The 21,247-nt window shown below is 41.3% G+C and overlaps 2 protein-coding genes, 1 non-coding gene and 1 pseudogene across 3 annotated transcripts; 1 reads left to right on the top strand and 3 right to left on the bottom strand.

Annotated features, from left to right (window-relative positions):
• Window positions 1-1,954: 1,954 nt before the first annotated feature.
• On the bottom strand, window positions 1,955-8,105 carry LOC101472219 (uncharacterized). The gene is made up of 2 exons (XM_076878807.1): window positions 7,879-8,105; window positions 1,955-3,226 (listed from the first exon to the last, which is right to left on the bottom strand). The coding sequence occupies exons 1-2, from the start codon at window positions 7,945-7,947 to the stop codon at window positions 2,480-2,482; spliced, it is 816 nt and encodes a 271-aa protein (XP_076734922.1). The 5' UTR covers window positions 7,948-8,105; the 3' UTR covers window positions 1,955-2,479.
• LOC111501513 (U6 spliceosomal RNA) lies at window positions 3,726-3,831 on the bottom strand. The gene has a single exon (XR_002721529.3). It is a non-coding gene; the product is annotated as a U6 spliceosomal RNA (small nuclear RNA).
• Window positions 3,843-3,913, top strand: LOC111501514 (U6 spliceosomal RNA; annotated as a pseudogene).
• Window positions 8,106-9,052: 947 nt separating the features above from the next.
• LOC112431685 (uncharacterized) lies at window positions 9,053-15,505 on the bottom strand. The gene is made up of 4 exons (XM_076878106.1): window positions 14,661-15,505; window positions 10,382-10,490; window positions 10,018-10,277; window positions 9,053-9,825 (listed from the first exon to the last, which is right to left on the bottom strand). Exons 1-4 carry the CDS (start codon window positions 15,503-15,505, stop codon window positions 9,180-9,182), a joined length of 1,860 nt encoding a protein of 619 aa, XP_076734221.1. The 3' UTR covers window positions 9,053-9,179.
• Window positions 15,506-21,247: the final 5,742 nt, after the last annotated feature.

Here is a 21,247-nt window from a genome sequence, read left to right as displayed (position 1 = left end):
ATTGTAACATCCTGAAGCAACAATTATTCTTTCATTAAACTTTATTAAAACACATCTGGCTCACTGCAGATTTCCTGTCGAGGTCATTACATTTTGATGATCTTGATTTCATGTTGGTTGAAGCTGTACAGCTCAAGAAAACAGCTAAGAGTTTAACAGAAGGAAGATTTAAAACAGAAAGCAGTGAAATATTAACCTGTATGTGTCACCACCACCATTGAACATCATCCTCATCTTTTAGTGCAGCTTCTTCAGTTATGCTGAAGAAGCATTTACCCAGAAAACAACACGAACCCTGAGGACGCGTTCCCAGTGGTTACCACCTCATCAGCTGTTATTTGGTTCATTGTAGCTCAAGCTACACACACACACACACACACACACACACACACACACACACACACACACACACACACACACACACGGAATCTACCTGTAGTCACGTGTCTCGGTTACTCTTCTCTTAAATGTTCCTCTCCAACAGAAGCTGTAATGTCTCCAGTCAAAGTCTTGTCAGAGTGTGGAAACCTGCTCTGCTCACCCTCAGTCGGTTTCTTTCAGTGTTTATTAAAACGCTCAGAACATCATCTTACATAAATGTGTCCATTCCTCTGACCTGTGACTGTGGCTGCTGAGCAGATATTGGAATGATGCTCATAACGTTATTGGTTATTGCTCCATGCTGATATTTCTGCATTTAGTCAGCAGCAACAGGAATACTGACTCAGCAACATAAACATCAGCACACTGACCAAAGTGTTGTTCTCTTTGCAGCCTTAAAGATAAAAGTCAAGAGGAAACTGAAATAAAAAAGTCATTATTTCTCCATCAGTTATGATACATGAAGCTTCAGTGAAAGCTTGAGTAACAACTCTGATAGACGTCACCTTCATCTCTCCAGACTCCGCCCTGTTCTCTCAGGAGTACCTGATAGTTTTGTTTCTGCCACCTGCATGAGCCAGTATGATCGTGTCCAAATTCATGGGCTGCATCCTCCTGAGGACCCGGCCTTCGCGGTCTACGTGGGCCGGGTCCTCAGAAGGTCGGGTAGGCCGGAAGTAAACGGCCGTGAAATTGGACGGTCTAGCCTTCTGATTAGCGTCACCGCTGTCTCGGTGGAGTTTAATAAACTCAGCCGTCTGCTCCTTGCTGTCTAAAATATAACAGGACACTGGCATAAATTCTCAACCGTCTCTCACTTCTGTTTAATCAGTTTTTTGTTTGACGTTTATTCAGCTGTGCGAAAATCCCGGAGGAACCCACCCGGGGGATTAATAAAGTTTTATTTTATCTAATCTAATAACTTTAATCTCAGCCAAACCGATTTACTCACGAACAAATAAAACACTGAAAAAAGCCCAACAATAACATTTTTAGGTTGTCTAAGTTACTTATATATTACGTTTAACCGGAGTAGCGAAAGTCCGCGGTGATCTGAAAATGATGTGCAGGGAGTTGGGCCGTTCTCGGCGGCTTCAGTGACCCTCGAGCTCCCGACTAGCTATCGAGCTGGTGGGTAGCAGATGCTCCGAAAACGTCGAAGCACTTTTGCAAATATGCGTTATCTTGATAAACCGAGCAGATATTTAATGTTTACACAGCTACTTTCTCGCCTGAAAATGTTAAAAGTTTATTTTGTGACCCAGAAAGAATAATCAGAGTAATAATAAAACTTAGTAGCGGCCGCCATTGTTGGAAACTGGAGTTTGGCTGGGCCGCGCTATGAATTCTGGGATATGGTGGACCACACAGGACACACCCGACCCATCCTTCAAATTCGGGGAAAAGGAGGATGCATTTGTCGGCTGCATTCGGAGGAGTCTACGAATTTGGACAGCCTTCGGCGCGTCGCTGTGACGGAATCGGTCTACAAATGCGGCCTCAGGAGGATGCAGCCCATGAATTTGGACACGACCTATGACTGTGGAACACTGCATAAAAGAAACAGGAAGGATTCAAAAAGAAAACCTTTATTTAGAGAGGATATCTTAATCCAGGTGCAAATACAAAGCATAAAAGCTCACCTTTAAAGACTCTGTATAGACCTAAATTAAACAAATCAGAAGAGGAAACATGAAGAAAAGAACACAAGAAAATAATCAGCAATAAAAGACTTAAAAGTAAATCCCTAAACAACAAAATAAAATCAAAAACGGTTAAAGCAGCAAAAACGATTAGAACAATAAGCTTCAACTAAGAAAAGGAGTAAAATGAAATCAGTTAAGATCAACATCAGTCTACCAAACAGGCCCCACAAGTGTTTCAGTCATTTCTTTATCAAGCTGACAAAACTTAGTTTGAAATCAGAAGCATTAAAAAGGAATTTTAATCATTTGTCAAATAAAAAACTCCATACCCTTCATCCGTTTTCCTGCTTGGGCTGGACTGAGGTCAGTTTTGTCATCAGACGGTGAGTCTGAAGGTCGTGCCCACAAGTCAGTTCTTATTGCCCCTGCTACAGAAGCAAAAGCTGAAACCTCTACACAGGCTGTTGATTCCCAGCCTCAGCTTTCTTTTGCATTGCTCTCTTGACCAGTTTATCTCTCCACCTGTGACCAAGGTTGTGATTGTACAGAAGGCTTCGATCAGGGAACACGTCCCCACAGCGACTGCACGGGTACCCGGTGTGAGAGAGTTGATGCTCCTTCAGGCTGTTTTGCCAAACAAACGTTTCCCCGCATGTTTCGCACCAGAACGGTCTCTCTCCAGTGTGCACACGCCTGTGGAGGTTTAGACTGGACCGCTGAGTGAAGGTTTTGTTGCACTTGTCGCACCAGTATGGCTTCTCTCCAGTGTGCCTACGGCGATGGGTCTTTAGGGCCCCCAGGTATGCAAAGGTTTTGTCACACAGGTCACAGCTATATGGTTTCTCTCCAGTGTGCAAACGTTGATGGCCCCTGAGGGAGCCGGACTCTGTAAACCGTTTGCCACATTCGTCACAAACATAGGGTTTCTCTCCAGTGTGGACACGGAGATGCTTTTTCAGGGTATCTGAAAGTGCAAAGACTGCGCCGCACTCTTCACAGTTGTAGGGTTTTTCTCCTGTGTGGATGCGCTGGTGGACTTGTAGAGTGATTAAAGTGTTGAAAGCTGCTCCACACTCATCACAGCTGTGTGGTCTCTCTCCGGTGTGAATTCTCTGGTGAAGCTTTAAATTGTGTTTTGACTTAAAGGTCTTGTTGCAGTCCTGGCACTGGTGCACACCACATCCAGTCTTCTTCTGTTTCTGAATAAACAGCAGACAGAAAGAGAGAGCAGTGATGCTGGAGTCAATGAAGGAACAAAAAAAGTAAAACAAAAGCACTCAGAGAGATCTATACTAAAACTGTGATGTTTTATGGTGTTTTTATTAAACATGCTGAGGTCAGCAGTGTTAACATGGAAATTCTTTGTGTAATATCTTAATCTTTGTGTGTCAGTGTGAAGTCCTACTTCTGTTTCGAAAAATAATGTTTTAAATACCCCAAACAAAAAAAGTGCCTGTAGTGTTTTCAACAAGGATGTCGGTGACCCCAAGTTAAACCACAAATGAAGACCCTGGAGTTTAGTTGCAGCTTATTTAATTGTCTCCATGAACATTTGGTGAAAACTGAAATGACAGAAAATAAACTCCATCTCAACAGGTAGAATCGTGTTTACATCAATAAAGAGCATTAATCTCACTAAAACATTCATGTTAGCAAAATATGCAATAATATCCAAAGCTATCTGTATAAACTGTCATATAAGGTAACTTACACTTCACAAATTTGCGTGTCATCCTTGCGCAGGGGCCATGCTAATCTTCTCTGTATCGTATCCAATATAGCGTACGCACTTGCTGAAGCAAGCACTGTTGTTTCGCTTGTTTCGGCAAGCGCGTACACTAAATTGGATACGATACAGAGAAGATTAGCATGGCCCCTGCGTAAGGTAACTTACAGCGTTCCAGCCTGATAATTCAGAGTAGATGGCATCTGATTACATCTCCATATTGCCTTTAGCATGTGAAGTAGTGATGCGCGAATCATGAACGAATCGTTCAATACTCGAGAATCACTTTACTGACTCCTGAATCATGATTCACAAGCCCAACTGACTCACTGACTCATCCCTGTTGCTGTTAGCAGCAATGTATCTAGCTTATAATTAAAATTGTGGAGAAAAACACAACATCCAGTATCTTAACAAAAAAATTTCTGCTCTGAACTGGAAGAAAAAACCCTGAAGCTCACATCAAGACAATAGCTCCTCGGTTCACAGTAGCATCGCTCTGTTAACATAGAACAGCACATTTGAGCTACTCACCCCCTCCCCCCTGTGTTGAATCGTAGAGCAAACGAATCACTCACTCACCCCCTCCCTCATTCTTCTTCTTGGTTGGCAACCAATGTTAAGGCGCATTACCACCCCCTGGCTCACAGCTCAGTGGACATTTAAATGAGAAAATATATATTTGACATATTTAAGGAAAATACTAATAAAATAAAAATAAACAAAATAAATGTTTATTAAGCAATTTTGATAGGAAATTGCTTAATTTTAGAAATGTTTTTGCTCTTTTTTGCTCGATAAAATAGTTGTTTTCTTTTAGAATCATTCATCTTAGCAGTAGGATTTACATGCAAAGAGAAACAAATTAAGTTTGAGTGAAAATGTACATTTTTTTGCACTCTCTGGTCAACTGACTCAGTGACTCAAAAAACGCGATTCACTTTGGTGAGTGACTCATTAAAACTCGATTCAGTAAAAAGAATCAAATTTACCATCACTAGCATGGAGCCTGTTTCTCAGCAAAAACTGAGTGCTTGACCAAAATCGGAAGTGTGCCGTCAGAAAAGGAAATACATTTTAGCGATATTTTCCTTTTATCTAAAACGTATGTAAAGAATGAATTATTCATTTTAACAACACATTAATTTTTTTATGAAAAATCCTTTCATAATTATTACCGTAGTTATAATTTCATAATAATTATATTATTAAACTTAACTTATTTATTCAGAAAACTGTATTAAGGGCAACAGTACCTATTATGAATATTATAATATTAAATATACAAAGTTGGCAGGTGATCCTTTATCCTAATCAGTGTGACGCTGACTTTACATGCTAAAATGGTATATATATATATATATATAATTTTTTTTATCTTTACACATATGACTGGGGCAGAATTCTTTGAAATCTTTGGCTTCAAAAAGCTGCAGTGTCTAACTTTATGGGTCACTGTGTGTCAATGATAAATTGTATTTAGTAGTCAGTATAATCTTTTAGTGATACAAGTTTGCATATGGTAGAATACTGCATGTAGTTATTTGTATTAGGAAATATTCAACCATGTATACTTAGAGGCATATAATCAATTGTGTAGTGATAGGATGTGTGATCTTTAGCAGGCTACAAAGGCTTGGTGTGGAATGCGCACCTACATCCTGGGAGTATGGGAAGAGGTCGTACCTTGTCTTATTGTTTTACAGTAGGATTAACGTAGCTATATCTGTTTTAGTCTAAGTGCTTTTTGTTTTGATGAACTGCTGGACTTCGAGACCAACACACACACACACACACACACACACACACACACACACACACACACACACACACACACACACACACACACACACACACACACACACACTTTCTCAGTCTGGAGGCTGCAAGAAGTTCTGTGTTTCTCTTCTCTGAGTCTTTACTGAAGAAGTGTTTTAGAATATATTTCTTAACACTGTGACATCGTAATGTGTTGTAATGAAAAACTAAAAGGTGTGTAGCACAGCTCTCTCCATGCCCTTTCATATCATGTATTACTCGATATGGTTGTTTGAAATTATATTTCAAGGTTAACTTTGACCTTGCTCACTAACAGTGAAGGCCAAGGTCAAATGCTTAGCTAACCTTGGTACTTGTGTCCTTTAAGGTCTAGTATATTGCTGTGACATTTGACTATCATTCATAAAAATTTGTACATGATATAAAGCTTTTTTTTTTCTATTTCCTGGCTGTAAACAACAGTGAACACTGAGCTGAAATGAGATGAGTGTCCTGGTCCTGTTGTCAATTATTATTTTACTAATGAACGTCAATACATTAACTTTGTTTTCTCTCATATATCCATTTGTCACATGTTCTATCACAAAGTAGGAAATCTGTTGAAGTCAAGCCTGCTTTGGTTCTGTACACAAACACTGTTACCTTGTCCTCACAGCTACTGGCAGAGAGCGAGTACCAGAAATGGAAAACAATCTAAGCTCCCCGTGAGCCGGGGCCTCCGTGGATTCCCTCTCACGGTTCATAAAGAGCTTAATGTGTACAGAATAAAGCCGTAGCTGATGTTTACAAAAGTAATTTTTACAGAAAGCTGGGCTGCAGCCGAGTGGATTCCAGTGCTTCAGAGCACCACACAAAGGCCAAAGGTGGAGGCATCTGCTTTCTTCTTCACTCAGTGTTTACACATCTCTGCATTTAATCATTACTAGACACTCCCCCGGTGAGTATTAGCTCTTTTCCATTAGTACCCACTCGGTTTGGGTTGGCACGGCTTGCCATGGTTTTCAGTGTTTTCCATTAGGTGGCAATCTGAAAATATCACATCAACAGATTAACCAATCGATGTCGTCCAGTCATTGGTGTCACCTGATGATTCATGAGAGCGCCTCCTTCAATGATGGAAATGACTACACACAAAAACAACAATGTGTTCCCAGAGTCTTGTGGTCAGAGATATTTTGCACAAAATTATTTACAAAAATCTTTTGGTTTGAAAAGTTACAAAACTCATTTCAGAACTACGCAACATATTTATGACGACTGGACTGAAGACCTCGGTGTTCCTCTGTCTGAGGACCAATATCAAAACTGTTTGTCCAATATTCAGAAAGGCTCAATAAATGCCAGATATAAACTAATCTAGTTTAAAGTCATTCACAGATTACATTTTTCTAAACTTAACCAGATCTATAATTCTGTATCCCTCTCATGTGACAGATGTAATATCGGTGAAGGTTCCCTTGCACATCTATTTTGGCATTGCCCTGTCTTGAAAGCTTTTTGGAGTCAGCTTTTTACGTGGTTTTCAAACCAATTTAGGAAAAAAGTACCACTTGATGGTACACTGGCTATACTTGGATCCTTTGCATCAATCAAATCTTTTTCCTTTTCACAACAGATAAATACAATGGGTATGCTGGCTGCAAAGAAACTTATTCTTTTACAGTGGCGGTCTTCTTTGGCCCCGTGTTTAAAAGGTGGCTTAATAAGATGGTGTCTGTGGCCAGGGAACAGATAAGATTTGATAGAAAAGGGAAACTGGCAAGTACGATTTGGCAGCCATTTCTAGAATTCCTAAAAACTAACTAATCATAATTCATGCCTCACACTCCACGTGAATTTTCTTATTTTATTTTATTTTACTTTTTATTTAGTTAACATTGTTATAATTTTCTCTTCTTATCGCTCCTTTTTCTTTTTTTTCATGCTAATAAGTTCACAAATGTCAAATGTAGTAATTGTCCTCAACTGAATCTGTATAAGCATGCTGTGTTTAACTTAAAAGCAAATAATAATAATATTTATGACTCCAATTTGAGCCCATACTCTCTGTTATCTGCACACCTGCTGAGCCCTGCACGATGACCCCGCGGGGCTTATCTGGATCATTAACATCATTATCACGGTCATTACTTTCCCTCGTGTTTAAGGCTGCATCACCTCGACACAAGCTACCGTAAAGAAAGCACAGAACAAATCTAATAACTCCCACGGCAGCCAGGGTGCGTGTCTGCGATGCCTGTTGCAAGTTAGCTGTTCAGAGTCAACTGTACACGGTGTTTCTGCCGTGTATTCTTCCACCCACACCGAGAAGGGTCAGATATAAACCCCCGCGTCCTGCTTACTGACCTGGGCTCCTGAGGAGGTGGCGGAGGCTCCAGCAGTCTGCTGCTCTGGCTCCTGGCTCTCCTGCATCATTCCGGTCCTACAGTGTGAATCCAGCAGCGGCGCACTCGGTCTATGGCAGGAAAGCACACCGGACAGCTGATATCTCCAGCGCGTTCTCGCGAACTCACCAAAAAGCGCGTGCCGGAGAATTAAGAGCCGCCCTCCAATTCCCGTTAATGTGATAAAGACGCAGATCCCGCGGTGTTTGCTTACCGACACAAAGGCATTTTCATGACAGGAGCGCTGTACTCAAGGTTTTTAAGGTTTCACAGACTCGAGGTTCAGAATTAGAGTTTAAAGAAACAACTTCAAATAAAACTTTTAAAGTGAGAAGTTTCTTTATTTAAATAATAAAAAAAATCCGAGCAAAGCTCAAAATCTGTGTACATGTCCAGAAAAGACAAAGAATCACTACAGTAAGAGCACATCTGCTCTCAGAGATAATGAGATCATAAAATCAGGTAACAGTTAAAAGGCAAAAATACAAACTTTATTCTAATTTAATCAGAAGGAAAACAGTGCAGAAAATTATCAGACAAGATTAGATTCTTCAGACTCATGTGCAGCTCTTTGTTCTCATGCAGATTATTAGTGTAGCTAATCATAAAGGTATAATTCTACCCCCCCCTTAGCTCACTAGTGCAAGATGTATGATTAAAATATATTTAAATACATCTAAAGAATAATACACTTCTTATGTGGACTGGAGAAGTAAATGCTCCAGAAAAAAGCATCAGTGTGGGAGTCACAAAAGGGTGCAGCTTGACCAACGTGGACATATTATTGTTTGAAAGAACCAAAAAAAAACATTAAAACATTAAATTGGATTTTAGCTTCAGTGCAGAACAAACCTGTGAAAGCATCTGTGGAAAAACAGTAAAGAAGCAGAACAAACTGGAAATCTTAGATATTTTCTTTATAAGCATAAGCAGTTTTACATTTTACAAGCTTGGATTTTCATAATGAAATATACAGATTACTGCTGAAAGATAAAAAGCACATCTGGATATGTGTAAATGTTAAAACTGTTTCCAGAGACAGATATTTAATGATGTGCTTTGTTTGTATGAATCTGACCACACACTCGTTCACTTTGTTCATGCTAAAGCTGAATGCTAGCAACATAAACACTGACACTATGTGTTTGTGCTGAGTTCAGCCTCATGTTGATATCTGAGCACAGAAGAAGTCCTGTGGTTCATGAGGACGGGGATCCATGATACTGGTTTCACTAATCGGACTCTCAAATGCTGTATGTTGCCTTACATCACTGGTGTTGAAGTAGTGATGTCCAGCTGCTCCCTGCTGCTCTCGCTCTCCTCATTTGCTTGTTGGATGTTGGTCCTCCTGGACGCCTTTCTCACCTGAGCTCGAAAAGTCTTACAGAGGAAAAAGTAAACAACAGGGTCCAGACAGACGTTGAAAACTGACACCATGGCGGCCGCCTCCTGCAGGTAGTACAAAACTCGACCCACAGAGCAGCTGTTCGAAAGAAACACAAAGGGAAGACGAACCAGGTGATACGGGACAAAGCAAACGCAGAAGATGCTGACCAGCACCAACATGTTCCTGCGAGACTTCACCAGCTTCTCAGAACCAGAGGAGGCCAGCTGCCTCTGCTGTGACTGCAACACCTTGCGGGAGATGCTGTAGTAGAAGAAGACCATGGATATGAAGACCAAGAGGACAATGAAGGCAGAGAAGGTGTGGAGGATTTTGTACAGCAGGCTGACTGATGAACTAAAGGAATCAACACAGTAATTAGAGGTCAAAGGTTCCTTGGAGCTGATAAAAAAGCTGATAAAAGTGATTGTTGGAGCCAGGAGAATAACCCAGGTGATGACAGAGATGATTCTCGCAGTTCGTACTGTTCGTACAGTTCCTGAAGGATGTACGATTTTCCGATACCTGCAGACAGAAGAGGAAGGAGGCAGAATACAACTTCACTAATCACAACAGTGCCAAAACTGCAAAAGTAAATACTGAGCCAGAAAAAGGTACATTCATGCTTTTGTGAGGAGCACAGGGTGTGTACTTAACCACTTAATCTAGTTTTTACGTTGTCATGAACTACAGTCTGAAATCAGTAAAGATTCTTACCTATTGGCAGCGATGTACGCCATAAATATGATGCTGGCGTACATGTTGAGGAAAAAAGCAGAAGCTCCAACTGTGCAGTGGAGCAGCTGAACCATGGCAGAGCTGCTGATGTAGTGGGCGATGCGCAGTGACAGAGAGAGGCAGAGCAGGAAGTCAGCAGCTGTCAGGTTCTTCAGGTAGACCATCAAGCTGCTGGATGCCTGCTGCCGAGCCCGACAACAGTAAAACTTCATGATGAAGCCATTGAGGGGTAAACCCACCTGTAGAGACACAGAGAGGACGAGAGAACAGGACGTTTGTAGATGCACAGAGAACCTTAAACCAGTTCCTTAAAAAACCCACAATCTGATTATTTGAAACTTACCAGAAACACCAGACTGTAGACCAGCATAAAGAAAGGGTTGGCTGATGTGTCGACATTACCACAGTTCTCGTCCGAAGCCGATGTCTCGTTTTTTGAGTAAATCATGTTTCTGGACATGAAATAAAAAACACTTAATAAAACACTCTTTAAACTGTATATAAATGCTAGGTTTCTCTTTGAAACAATATTTATTCATAGCATTTTAGTTATCTGTTAAATCAGTGTCAGACAAACTTTAAATATTATGCTACATCTCTCTTTGAGACAGTGGTTTTGAAATATGACCTCTTCTGGTGAAGGTTTAGACAGTTAATTAAATTTAGTTTCTATGTGATGCACCCATATGTTCTTGTAGTGTTGAAAGTAAAATTGAGACACTTAAATGCAAATACAGAAATCACTGACACCATCTTTTGTGTACAGTCTGTAGTTGTGGAAGGAAGCATTGATTAGTAAAGATGAGTCAACCCTCTCATGAATCTTATAAGAATCCATTAAGCACAAGCTGAAGCAGTGAGCTGTAGGCAGAACCTGGACTCATCGCTGAACATAACGTTCCTCTATATGTTCACGTTCCAGTGCACATGGTACTGACACCAGGCCTGGCGGTGAAGGGCAGTCATGGCAGGCTCCCTGGGACCCTATGAGCTGGAAATTTAGACACATGAACCAACCTGTTCATGTGTCTAACTCTTTTCCCCCACACGGTAACACACCCGCCGTAGGTCAAACTCTGGTAATTGGTGATTCTCTTCTGAGATATGTGAAGCTAGAGACACCGGCAACCATAGTCAATTGTCTTCCAGGGGCCAGAGCAGGCGACATTGGGGGAATTTTAAAACTGCTGGCTAAGGGTAAACGTAAATTCAGTAAAATCATAATTCACGTCGGCAGTAATGACACCTGGTCACGCCAAGGTCACTAAAATCAATATTGAATCGGTGTGCAACTTTGCCAAAACAATGTGGGACTCTGTAGTTTTCTCTGGTCCCCTCCCCAATCAGACCAGGAGTGACATGTTTAGCCGCATGTTCTCCTTAAATTGCTGGCTGTCTGAGTGGTGTCCCAGAAACGATGTGGGCTTCATAGATAATTGGCAAACCTTCTGGAGGAAACCTGGACTTGTTAGGAGAGACGGCATCCATCCCACTTTGGATGGAGCAGCTCTCATTTCCAGAAATATGGCAACAATTGCACGAGTGCTGCTGATTGGCAGATGAAGAATAAAGTAGTTGTGGTAAACCAATCACATGAACAATTTAAGATGACATTTTAAATTGGTATATAGGAGGCCACATAAAACCAGAGTAAAAAAAAAGCAAAAAGCAAAAAAAGTTTGGAAACCACACACACACACACACACACACACACACACACACACACACACACACACACACACACACACACACACACACACACACACACCCTGAAGACAAAAAAGAAGGAACACACACATGTAAAGGAAGCTCTTAAAACATGTGGTTATCCTAATTGGGCTTTCATCAAGTCAGCAAGGAGGCACAGAAAAGAAGATCAGACACCAGATCAGACTAGGGAGGATAAGAAAGACAAACACAACAACACTCCCCTATGTAGCCGGTGAAAAGCTCAAGAGAGTCTGCAGAGAGTGAGGAACGCTCAGACCTCTACATTGGAGAGACCGAGCAGCCACTTCATAAACACATTGCACAACATAGAAGAGCCACCTTTTGTTCCACCTCCACCTGCATCTAAAGGTCAAAGGTCACTCTTTCGAGGATGCCAGTGTTCACAATTTAGTCTTCTCTGACCAAAATGTGAGTAAAAGAAGCCATTTATGTCCACTGTGAACAACCATCTTAGTTATGCTGCAATAGGTGTAGACTGCTGGGGGGATTCCCATGATGCATTGAGTTTTTCCTTTCCAGTCACCTTTCTCACTCACTATGTATTAATAGACCTCTCTGCATTGAATCATATCTGTTATTAACCTCTGTCTCTCTTCCACAGCATGTCTTTTATCCTGTCTTCCTTCTCTCACCCCAACCGGTCGCAGCAGATGGCCCCGCCCCTCCCTGAGCCTGGTTCTGCCGGAGGTTTCTTCCTGTTAAAAGGGAGTTTTTCCTTCCCACTGTCGCCAAAGTGCTTGCTCATTGGGGTCATATGATTGTTGGGTTTTTCTCTGTATGTATTATTGTAGGGTCTACCTTACAATATAAAGTGCCTTGAGGTGACTGTTGTTGTGATTTGGTGCTATATAAATAAAACTGAGTTGAATTGAATGAAGAGGCTTTCCAGAAGATTTATTGCCAAGAAGCAAAGAAATAGTCAACCAAATACAAAATTTTCCACGTTATGTGTAACCTTTATATATATTTATATGTTTTCTTTGTTTTTTTTTTGCTGTTTTCATTTCTTTAAAGAAATGTAAAGTTGTTTCTTATGTTTTTGTCTCTTTTGACAAGTGACTTAAGTTTACATGTAATGAAATGTGCTATATAAATAAAGTTGTGTTTGATATTACAGGCTCTTGGGAAGAAACCAGAGCAGTATGAGTGATTTTCTTAGGAAATGTCATATACTCAGTTTTCAGAAGTTTTATTTCCACAGCTTTAAACTAGTTCATAATACTGCAGCTCAACTACTAAAAACTTTTGTTTACTTCTTCCCAATGTCTTTCTGTTTTTCCATATTTGTCACACTTAAATATTTCAGATCCTCAACCCCATGTAATATTAGACAAAGACATCCTGAGTAAATACAAAACACAGTTTTTAAATGATGATTTAAAAACACAGTGCTGTATGTACGTGGATCATCACTACTGTGTATCACAGTGCAACACAAAGCCAGTTAAACCTCAGGGATATCATTCCCTCCAAGTAGGAAGAATTAATCAGAGGCAACATCACGAATAGGAAGTTTAGCAGGTGGTCACAGACCTGTTCTCTCTGTAATTCCCTCCTGACTGATTTTTTTCTGGTTTCCTTATCACTTGTAGCTTGAGCCAGTACATATGGACCATAGGTTTTTTGTTCTCTTGACGGATGAAACCAATAAAATTAGTGCCATGGATCATAATGACTGTCTTCAAACATTATCAACATATTTAAGTATAAGGTAGTTCATCAGTGCACTCGGCACCAGGACATCCTTAGCCTTAGTCACAAAAAGACTTGTAATCATATTAGTTTCATGAACACTGGCAGAAGACAGCTGATTATTTTTGTTCCTTAAGTGAGGATGGGTTAAAAATATCTCTTCCCCCCCCCTAAAAAAGTATTAAAGATGTGAGAATGAGAAACTATCAGGACTCACCTCTGGTTCTGCAGCTTTCTGTAAGGAAGTAAAGTTGCTTTGGCTGTTCTCAGAGTGATGGTATGACTGTAGATCAGGAAATATACAGTGACATCACACTGCACACTGACATGGTTCCTCTTTGTCTTCCCTGTTAAACTGTCAGAACATATTTCCACTACCAGTGGCGTGCACAGACATTTTGGGGGGCAAGTGCTCCAGGGGGAAAAAAGGGCACTTTTTGCATATGTGGAAAACCTTTTCTTTTTATAATAAAAAAATCGCACAGGTTAAATGCAATTTGACTTTTATTTCAAAACATTCTCTAAAAATCAAAAATCACACCACAAAAAGATAAAATCTATATCCAACTCTAAACTATATACATACATATTCTCAAGTGTCCATTAAATGGAGTGTACTGCTCTAAAGAAGCATCCTTCTTGGTGCCATGTCTTTGTAGATGTTGATGACCTCGTTGTAATTGATCTCCACATCTTTCTCAATGGCCAACAAGAGGAGATCAGACAACCTTTCTTCTCCACACAAACTTCTTAGTTTATTTTTGAAATATTTTTAGCTTTGAAAAGGATCTTTCAACTGTCGCAGTTGTCACTGGTAGTGTTGCGTAGATCTGAATCATTTTGACAAAGGCAGGAAAGATCAGCTGGCCATTGTTTTCCCTCAGTATCAGAAATATTTCTCTGAGGTCTTTTGAACTAAAGCTGGAGTGGAAGACCTTTAATTCTGTTTTGAGCTGGTCCTCATCTTCTCCATAGAATTCACAGAGGATGTGGACAGCTTCAATGGCTTCTGGGTTTGGTGGGCCTACCCAGTTAGCATGCACAGTTAAGGGCTGGAAGGACTGAATGATTCTGGCCGTTGGGCTTCCAGTATTGTCCCCTTTGAACCTCCTGTTCAGTTCCCCAGTCATGATGTCCAGAAAGGTGAAATATACACCACTCCTGAAATATGCCTCCACTGACTCAAACTGAGCACCTACTTGAGACACTGTGGTGCTGTGTTGGAAACGCACTGGAACTTTCCGCTTTCTCTCCTGACCAGGCACCAGGTAGGTACTGGAATGTTGAAACTCTCTGCCTTCTTTGATGCACATCTAAATATCTCTCCAAATTTCTCCTCAGACCTCATGGTTTGCAATGTGTGAAGCACACCATCAATTACCTTGTAGGCAGTGGAATGGTCCAACCCTTCTTCCTGCAGAGAATCTGATGCCAAAGCAGTGACTTCGAATACTGGTGTGGTGATTTCCATGCAGAGAATGAACATAAAATTAATGGCATTTCTGTACATCTGAGCATCACCTTGGGCCAGGTTAGGTGGGTCACTGTCACTGATGTCATCAAGGAGCATCAAAATGGCTTTCAAATTTCTCTGAAGTGCCTTCAGTGCTTTTTCCCTGCAAGCCCATCGAGTATCTGACAGCTGCTGGAGCTCCATAACACGTTGTCCAGGAAAGAGAGACTCCTGAAATTTGACCAAGGCAGCATGACGCTTTGGGGAGCCTGAGCAAAAGGCATACAATTTCTCCACCAAGTTGAAAAATGTCACAAAATGCTTGCTGGACTTTGATGCCTCCACTAGTACCAAATTGAGGCAATGGGCTTTGCAGTGCACATAGAGGGCCTTCTCATTGTGTGCACGGATTCTAGCTTGGAGACCTTTATACATGCCACTCATGTTGGCTGCTCCATTATAGCCTTGACCATACATGTTCTTCATCTCTAGGCCATTCTTTTGCAGAAGCAAGAACACTGTATTCTCCAGCTCCTGGCCTGTAGTTGTATCAACATTGCACACTTCGATGAATCTCTCCTTTATTTGCATATGATGAAAATATCGCACAACAAATGACACTTGCTCTTTGTGTGAAACATCAGAGGTTTCATCAAGTAGAATGGAATACATTTCAGCCTCTTTTATTTCACGTTGTATCTCCTTCCTGATGTAAGTTCCTAGTGCTGCAATGATGTCATTTTGACTTCTGTTGGAAAGCAGTGACACCTGGGGCCTTGTCTTGGTGGCTTTAACTGTGGCAATTTTTTCCAAATGCATTTTCAGCACACTATCGTAGCGGGAAAATACATTGACTAATTCACGAAAATTGCCACGGTTATCACTGGACTCACTCTCATCATGACCTCGGAATGCTTGTCCCTGACGTGCAAGATACACTGTTAGGTCAATTAATCTTGTCAGGATTTCTTTGTTTGTCTGCCTCTCTCGCTCTCTAACTTCCACCCCTTTTACGTCTGAAACATCAAATGCAGACTGAAGGGCCTTTTTCTGGAAATTGATCCATCTAACCATGCTTGTCATGTGCATCTCTGGGCTGGAGTGTTGTTTGATTTTTTCAAGAGCAGTACTCCACTTTCTGATGCCATCAGTTGTCCAGGCTGTTCTGCTTTTATATTTTTCATCCGAGAGGAAAAGCCGACAACTAAAACAATGCATTGAATTAGCAGTGGGTGAGTATTCCAGCCACACATTAGCAGAAAACCACTGTTTCTGGAATGATCTCCCCTCAGTTTTTGGGTAAGGTATATCAGGCTGACATGGGCCCACATTGCAGCACATTGAAACGTATCTGTCATTGCGCTTTATTTTAAATGTATGGATGTGTGTTGGATCTGTTGGGTATTGTAAAGCTGCTAACTTTGACATTATGTGATCGATCTGTTCTTCCTCATTGTGGTCTTCAGAGAGCACTACATCAGTGTCTGTAGGCCTAACTGAACCTGTTGCTGCATTGGTCGCGGCTTCATCTGTTTCTATATCTCCCTCTTCTGCTATGCTGGTAGATGGCATAGAGCTGCTTCCCTGCTGCGACTGACTACAATGGAACAATAATAATAATAATAGTATTATTATTTATCATAATAATAAGCTTAAACAGATAGTTTTAATAATAACCCATACTGCAAGTCTTGTAACATAGAAATAACTTTCGTAGGTACAAAATAATAGTTAGCTCAATGCCTGCTGATTAAGTTCATTAAAAACTAAGTGTGAACAGCTTTTAAGATTTTTCAATAGAATTAACTGCAAGGAGCAGGTTACATTAAAACATTAAAATAGAACCTGACTCTGCCCTTGACTCTGACCTTTCATCTTCATTTTCCTTTGCTTTCATCCAGGAGAGCAGAGAACTGCTTCCCTGGGCTGCCTGTTGTAGATCCCTTTCTTTCTCCTTTCTCAGCCTCTCTTTCCTAGGCCTTATGCTTGCTGAAATTAGTAAATAAATAGACCAAAATGTATGAGAACGAATAAGACTGACTGTGGTCATTACAAGAACAGGGCAGAATGGTCGTTTTCACAGGCAATTGGGAACTGCCTATTTTTCCTTTAGCAAATTAATGTGTTAATGTTGCCAATATGTTAAACCAAAAAAAATTAATATGTCTAACCAGTGCTTCTCAAAACTTTTAACATGCACCACCCCCAACACCGTACCCTTCAAACTACCAATAACAACGTCACTGTTCTATCACAATCAGGTCACAACACAGTGCATAAATGTCTGCGAGCATCGCTGAGTCAGTAACAACCAGTTAGGCTAAAGACTGCATCTTTAGACAGTTGGACGGTGTTCTAACTTTCTCACAGGAGACACCTACTAAAGACAGTCAAAGACATTAATTTCAAAGCAGTGTTGGGAAGGTTACTTTTAAAATGTATTCCATTACAGAATACAGAATACATGCCCCAAAATGTATTCTGTAACGTATTCCGTTACGTTACTCAATGACAGTAACGTATTCTGAATACTTTGGATTACTTAATATATTATCATGCTTTTTACAACAACATGAATGTACTATTGCTGTGTGATTTATTACTATTACTGAAGGTCCGCGACTCCGAACTGTAGTAAAGGGACCTCTGACTAATACGGCAGGGTCCCTGTCGGCTCGTAGCCGAAAAATAGCTTTACTTTGTTGTCTGGGTCAACTTTTCTTGCGAGAGACAGAGAGAGGCGTTGAAAGGCTGCTCCAACGGAACTTATTGTTTTCGGAGGAAAACACGAACACGGTGTACAGTCGAGTCTTACTAGCTTACTTACAACTGGGCTCGTCAGGCTCTCTTCTTGGCTGAAGGGGTTATTATTATATTTACATGCTTCCAGCTCCCATTTTTCCTCGACGACAACTCGTACCTTTCCACTCCCCTTTTTCTCCCTCCTCGCGCTCACAGACCCATAACGTGTATGGCAGTGCATTCTCCCTGCAACACGGAGTACACTGCCCATGATGCTACATTCTTTAGAGCTATGCTTGTAGCATTCTGCCTGTTAGCTTAGCACAACAACAACAACAACGAAAAGCCGCTCTCTCACCCAGGAAACACACATTCGCAGAAAGAGAGAGCGAGCGTCGCCCTGTAACCATGGCAACCGTAACGCTGCCGCCTGGAACAACAGAACGTAGCTGTCAAACAAAACCCAAACAGTCCTGACCCACGACAAAATGAAACAGGAAAGTACCGCAGTGTAATCCATTTATTTCAACAAAGTAACTGTATTCTGAATACCACCTTTTTAAACGGTAACTGTAACGGAATACAGTTACTCATATTTTGTATTTTAAATACGTAACGGCGGTACATGTATTCCGTTACTCCCCAACACTGTACCAAAGTAGGACAGTAGTTGACGTTAGTTATGGAAAGGCTAATCCACAAAAACGGAGAAACGTCCATAATTCTATTATTCATAATCATGTCAAGGTTTTAGGTTTTTCTGCAGTTCCATCTCTAAAAAGTGTGATGTCTTCCCGTCACTGACTTCAGTTTGAAAACTTTGTATTTATTCACAGATTTCCGTGAGATCATCCTAAAATTTGTAACGAAAAATGGGCTCAAAAGAGCCCTCTGCCTAACGGCATGTAGCCTATAGCACAACGTGATATTTTCAATAGTGTATGCAAAAAGGTCGGAATTGATGGAGAGTGGGGTTGCCTAAATGGTTTAGGTTACATTTTAAATGTGTCGTTTTTTTGTTTATCCATATGGATGGATGGAGGGGGCAAGCTGGCAAAGTTTGTCATGTGCAGTTTCTGACAGGCTACTTCACAACAAAACAATTGCAGGTTGGTCTTAGAGGGCAAACAGAATAATTTCACTCGATTCATGGGTTACCTGACTGGTTGGGAAGGGAAAGAGCTGCCGTGTTGTCCGCCGTGGCTCCCAGTCGCTATAGTTAGCCTACTATGCCTACTCCAAGTAGTCCTATGTCATGCCGCTGCTACACGCCTCACAACAAATGAACTGCAAGCGTGTTCACGTGACACGGTGACAGTGAAAAAGCGACAGGGTTCGGGTGTCTTTGAAGAAGGGGCACAAATCAAGCCATTATTTTCACACCTTTTTAAATCGCGCAGCTTTAAAAAAAAAAAAAACATCACGTCTTTCAAAAGGGCACTTTTTTGGACTGAGGGCAAAAGGGCAAGTGCTTCAGCACCACCTCGTCTCTATCTGTGCACGCCAGTGTCCACTACAGATGAGTCATTTTCTGATCAGCTATTGCTACACTTCTTATTTTAGCGCTGACTCATTTTATTACCACTGATTGATTTTTTACTAATGTCCTTCACCACTTCATCACTGCAGCTAACATGAGACAGCACCTGCAGCCAATTCAAATTGCATGTGAAACCAGTGTCATGAATCCCAAGACTTTGTGAACAACTCAAATATTTCCTCAGCTTACAGATCGGTCAATTGATGATGCTGGGCGAGGGATGCAACGAGGATGATGTAAATCAGGGTTCAATATTACAGTTTTTTCTGAATGCTTAAACCCTAACTGTGATTCCTGTAGCACAATTTCTAAAACTATTCAGACTTATAGCAAAACCACTCACTGAGTTTGCAAAACTAAAAGCACAAAAACTGCTTTGCACTCAGTTTGCAATTTTGTAACACACACTTTGCAAAACTGTAGGCACAATTCACTGCACAACACTCAATTACCAAATTTCCAACACACTCCTAGCAAACGTATACACATGTATGGCTATCATTAACACTAATTTGCCAACTGTCTGGCACACTGTCACATGTGAAAACTGTTTTAGATAATTAGTCCACTTTGCAATCAGCCTAAGCACCATAAACAGGCCACAGGTAAGCTGTCTATGTGGAGTACAATGGAAGGAGCAGTAAGAGTGAGAAGAGTGAGAATCAGAGGAGGCTGAGGGAGAGGACGTGGAGGTGAAGAAGTAGGATGAAGAGGACGTGGAGGTGAAGAAGTTGGAGGAAGAGGACGTGGAGGAGCAAGAAGAGGACGAGGAGGGGAAAGAGGAAGGGTAAGAAGAGTAAGAAACAGAATAACTGATGACACCAGAGCTACAATAGTGGACCATGTCATCAACTGTGGGATGACCCTGAGGGAAGCTGGCCAACGTGTTCAGCCTAAACTGAGCCGCTACACTGTGGCAAGCATCATTAGGACATTTCGAAATGAGAATCGGTAAGTACTTTGTAGCACTGCCATACTCTAATGGGAAACACAACAGTACCATACATGCAAAAATACTGAAATTGTTACTTTACAGAATTGCTAGACGTCCAGATGTTGGGGGCAGAGGCAGAATGTTCACTCCAGAGCAAGAGACCCATATAGTGAACATGGTGATTGCCAATAATGCAATAAGACTGCGTGAAATACAGCATAATGGATGATGACACCATCTTTCAAAATATACACAGTGCAAGCATTTCTACACTAAGTCGTGTACTTGCGCGCCACAGAATAAGAATCAAGCAAATTTACAGAGTTCCTTTCGAGAGAAACACAGAACGTGTAAAGCAACTGCGATATGACTATGTGCAGGTAAGCTAGTGTCATCGGTTCTGAATTTGGAAGTGCATACTGTAGTGCTGTGCATGGGCCTGATGTGTTGCATTTGTTTTGTCTTGTCCAGAGAGTGATGGAACTAGAAGCAGATGCAATGGGACATGAGCTACTTTTTGTAGATGAGGCCGGTTTTAACCTCAGTAAAACCAGGAGACGTGGCAGGAACATTATTGGACACCGTGCCATCATCAATGTCCCAGGACAACGTGGTGGTAACATAACCATGTGTGCAGCTATAAGTCAAAATGATGTTGTTCACCATCATGCAACCATAGGCCCATACAACACTGCACACATTATTGCATTCCTGGACACCTTGCATGACATGCTCACTGTTCAGAGACCAGAGCAGACCCGATATGTCATCATATGGGACAATGTTAGTTTCCATAGGGCTGCTTTGGTCCGCAACTGGTTTACAGACCATCCATCCTTCATGGCACTCAACCTCCCTCCATACTCTCCATTCTTGAATCCCATCGAGGAGTTCTTCTCTGCCTGGCGCTGGAAAGTGTACGACCGTCATCCTCATCAACAGGTAGCCCTTTTACAGGCAATGGAGGAGGCATGTGGAGATATTGACCAGGCATCATGTCAGGCCTGGATACGGCATTCAAGGAGATATTTTCCCCGGTGCCTTGGACTGGAGGATATCGCATGTGATGTGGACGAAATTTTGTGGCCGGACCCAGAAAGACGACATGATGTAGGCT

The sequence above is a fragment of the Maylandia zebra genome, linkage group LG3, assembly GCF_041146795.1.
Source record: "Maylandia zebra isolate NMK-2024a linkage group LG3, Mzebra_GT3a, whole genome shotgun sequence".
In the NCBI taxonomy this organism is placed as follows: Eukaryota; Metazoa; Chordata; class Actinopteri; order Cichliformes; family Cichlidae; genus Maylandia; species Maylandia zebra.
The sequence above is the reverse complement of the archived record's forward strand: the minus strand, read 5'-3'. Positions and strand labels throughout refer to the sequence as shown.

Bases quoted from the DNA above. Each gene is read 5' to 3' on its own strand.
- LOC112431685 (XM_076878106.1), bottom strand. From the start codon at position 15,505: ATGCAAATAAAGGAGAGATTCATCGAAGTGTGCAATGTTGATACAACT. The intron at 10,491-14,660 runs GTAGGTGCTCAG...TTTCATGTCCAG, and splicing joins ACAGCACCACAGTGTCTCAA to AAACATGATTTACTCAAAAA. The intron at 9,826-10,017 runs GTAAGAATCTTT...TTCTGTCTGCAG, and splicing joins GCGTACATCGCTGCCAATAG to GTATCGGAAAATCGTACATC.
- LOC101472219 (XM_076878807.1), bottom strand. From the start codon at position 7,947: ATGATGCAGGAGAGCCAGGAGCCAGAGCAGCAGACTGCTGGAGCCTCC. The intron at 3,227-7,878 runs GTCAGTAAGCAG...CTGTTTATTCAG, and splicing joins CCACCTCCTCAGGAGCCCAG to AAACAGAAGAAGACTGGATG.